The sequence below is a fragment of the Gymnodraco acuticeps genome, unplaced genomic scaffold, assembly GCF_902827175.1.
Source record: "Gymnodraco acuticeps unplaced genomic scaffold, fGymAcu1.1, whole genome shotgun sequence".
NCBI classification, from domain to species: Eukaryota; Metazoa; Chordata; class Actinopteri; order Perciformes; family Bathydraconidae; genus Gymnodraco; species Gymnodraco acuticeps.
Window position 1 is genome coordinate 274,451 of NW_022990915.1, and position 3,704 is coordinate 278,154.

A 3,704-nucleotide genomic window follows, 5' to 3' on the forward strand; every position below is an offset into this window, starting at 1 on the left:
GCACTCAGTAGCAATGATTTGATGTGCTTTGTTAACGATAAAATTGTTACTCTTAGAAACAAAATGAATGACCTCTTGCCTTTGACCACTACTGACGACTACTTTTATAATATAACATCTACATGTGTAGTTTGAACACTTCTGACCTAGTGTTTGACCAAACATTTAGTAATGCTTGTTTACAAAATCAAAAAGAGACAAATGCTGAAGGTTCAATGTTTTGCAGAACTGCCCAAAGTTGTAAATGCTCCATTTCAGAGTTGGTCTATGTAATGAGTGAAGCCAGCGTCCCTCACACAGCATTATGTTACGTATTTTAGGAAATGACATGATGGAACTTTACCTTTGACTGAAATACGTTTTCAAAAAAACAACCATTTTAAAGCTTGTTCACACAAGGTAAGCTAGTGTGAACACAAAATGTTCCAATTCAAAACCTACTAAGAAATGGTTGAGCAATGATGCCACCATGTGGACACAAAGCCACACTATGACAACACTTCAAATGCCAAACATTAATTACATTTATAAAGTTAGGAATTTAAAGTGTGCACTTTAAGTTAATTTGTCAGCACAATTGTTCTGTTTAAATGAAATATCATTTCTCAATATGGACTGTTCACTCATTCACAAACCAAATGAGACTTCTTGAAGAGCTGGGAATAAAAAGTCTCTTGGGTAGTTGAAGGTTAACAAAAGCACAAACTATAAAGCGTCTCTGTTCAAAACTTTTATTAGAACTGTTTAAGTATGGTAGCGTGGAGGAGGAAAAGGAGGCAGCATTGGTATGGGCAAGTGAACATGGGGATGAAAAGGAGGATGGGGGAGTGGGCGGGGCAATCTGGTTTCACAGTGGTAGCTGGAGTGGCTGGATATTGGGGATAGGGAGGGGTCATAGGGTAAAGATGATAGTAAGGCATAGATGGTGGAAGCTGCGATGAGGGATTTTTAGCCTTTGGTTTAGTTGTAGTTGGTGTTGTCGCCGCAGTAGGTTTTGGCTTTGTAGCTGGATATTTGGGAGGATAAAGAGGATTAAAGGCAGGATACATCGGCATATATTGTGGAAGAGGCATCTCAGGGAATTGAGGCATCTCAGGGTTTTGAGGGAATTGTGGCCTCTCAGGGTTTTGTGGCCTCAGGGTTTTGTGGCCTCTCAGGGTTTTGTGGCCTCTCAGGGTTTTGTGGCCTCTCAGGGTTTTGTGGCCTCTCAGGGTTTTGTGGCCTCTCAGGGTTTTGTGGCCTCTCAGGGTTTTGTGGCCTCTCAGGGTATTGAGGGTATTGAGGGAATGGACGGTATTGAGGGAATTGAGGTATATCAGGGTATTGAGCTACAGGGGAATTGGGGAAAGTTGTCTTGGAAGCAGGAGTTGCAGCAGTAGGTGAGGCAGGAGGTGAGGCAGGTTTGGAACACCAGAGAGAGATACTGGAATTCCTTGCCAACGCATCGGGAGTACATAACTTCCACCCTTTGGGAGAAAAACATACAATTAGAAACAGCAAGGAATCACACAAACCTGTCAATGTTACAATCCGACTGTACAAGGCAAAAGATTAATCTCATGCTATATCTTCTGAACAGATCATCATGATGCAACATATTTGAATGTCGGTCCCCATCCAAAAAACATAGTTAATTAGTACATTTGAAAGCAAGCGAAAAACAACTCGCATTTGAAAAGCTGAAAACACATTTTCACTTGAGATCAATATGATGCAGATTAAACATTTAATTTATTTGGCTCTCGTTAAACCATTCATAACTATAACAATTCACAGCACTAGCCATCGTTTTTTTAAACTCACTTCCTCACTCTTTAAATCAGTTTCACATTACCTCTTGAACCATGTTGCAGCCATCATAGGGAACCAACATGACAAGTGCATGTGAGTTCCTCTGCATGCTGTAGCCACAGGTAGACGGGACCTGGGACAGAGGCATTGGAGGTGCATTTCCTGTGGGGTAAAAAGGTTCAGTGTGTATATCATTGGTAGAGATAAATCAAGTCTACATTTAGGATATTATGGCTATTGATTTACCTTGTTCTACTGCAAATTGTGATGCTCCTGGTTCCACCGCTCTGAACTTCAACTGGCCCGAACCACACTGCAGTGAGGGCGACATGCTCTTCCATGATGAGTCTTGGGGACTGGCCACTTGTGTTGGGCTCATCCAACCTGAAGGCGAATATAATATACATATTTTTAAATAGTTTGCACTTTAAAGAGATGCAAAACAATTCAAGCAAAAATAACAAACCCTTCAATACGTAATCAAAATATTTTTACCTGCAGCGTCTGCTTGATAATCACCTTCATCCTCCTCATAAGCGTTTGAGGATGATTTATTGGTCCCGTCTGTGACTTGAGAATCAAGACCTGACCCTTTTTCAAAAGCTCTCCCGAAAACAATTGTCCCCTCTTGGAACCCATTTGTTGCATCGGCATCTTTTCTCCCTTCTCGTCTTTCTGTTTTCTTCAGACGATAACAGTCTAAAGTTTGCGCAAAATAACACGTCAGAATAACAGCTGCAGCCAGGTAAACACCAGCGCCTTTTCTCTTGCGTATCATCCTGTTGCACATGACTGCTGGTAATGTGAAAAGATGATAACTTTCTTTGCCGCAACTATTTGAGCATCAGCAGGTGCTCTGACAACCAATACTACAGCTGTGATAGGTGCTCATAGGCTTCCCATTCTGTAAAATCAAACTCACTTTTTTTTTTTGTCTTTTTTTATTAGAAAATTCATAATTCAATATTTACAATTTGCACATGTGGTTTCACGGTGGCCCTGCATTTAAAACATCCATCCATCCATCCATCTTCTCCCGCTTATCCGTGGTCGGGTCGCGGGGGTAGCAGTTCCAGCAGAGAGCCCCAAACTTTCTTTTCCCTGGCGACATCAACCAGCTCTGACTGGGGGATCCCAAGGCGCTCCCAGGCCAGCGAAGAGATATAATCCCTCCACCTGGTCCTAGGCATTTAAAACAATCAAACATAATAGTCATGCATAACATGACAAAATAAAAGAAATAAACTGAATGCAATTAGCCAAAAGAAAAAGATTGCCAAAAAACCATTGGATCTTACTTGAATGACCATTCATAGTAAATGATAATACAAAAACAGAATACGAGAAACAAAACACAGCAAACCGGCAATCATTTATATAAAACATACTTTACGTTTTTCACGTTTCACCCTACACATGTTTTCCAACACTGTCATACTTAAACACCAGTCTGTCATTGTCACCAACCTCCACCAGAGTGCACCCATCCACAAAACACTCCAGAAAGGCGTCCTTTTCTAGGTACACATATGCCATCTGAACGTCCTTGCTTAAAGTCCTCTTAAATACGTCCCATGCGTCTACCTTTCTGTTACCATTATGGGCCAAGTCTCTCCTAAGTTTTACAGCATACCGGGCATGGCTCAGCACATAGTTACAGAGATTCACATTGGGACCTTTCACTCCCCCAGTCACCCCAAACAGCCACAGCTCCTTCCATTCCAACGTTTTTAATATTCTATCCCCCCAACACTTTTCAATTAGCCCTTTCAACCGTTCAAAATACACCTTCAGTTCTCCACATTCAAAAAATTCATGCATACACGTTTCCACCATTACCTTACACACATCACACTCTTTCTTCACCGTGATATTAAACCTGCTTTTGATCAAATTGTTGTACACCCTGTTGT

The 3,704-nt window shown here is 41.3% G+C and overlaps 1 protein-coding gene across 1 annotated transcript; it reads right to left on the reverse strand.

The window, feature by feature from the left end:
* Nucleotides 1-1,306: 1,306 nt before the first annotated feature.
* On the reverse strand, nt 1,307-2,643 carry LOC117558001. The gene is made up of 4 exons (XM_034233961.1): nt 2,287-2,643; nt 2,038-2,175; nt 1,835-1,953; nt 1,307-1,466 (listed from the first exon to the last, which is right to left on the reverse strand). Exons 1-4 carry the CDS (start codon nt 2,579-2,581, stop codon nt 1,329-1,331), a joined length of 690 nt encoding a protein of 229 aa, XP_034089852.1. The 5' UTR covers nt 2,582-2,643; the 3' UTR covers nt 1,307-1,328.
* Nucleotides 2,644-3,704: the final 1,061 nt, after the last annotated feature.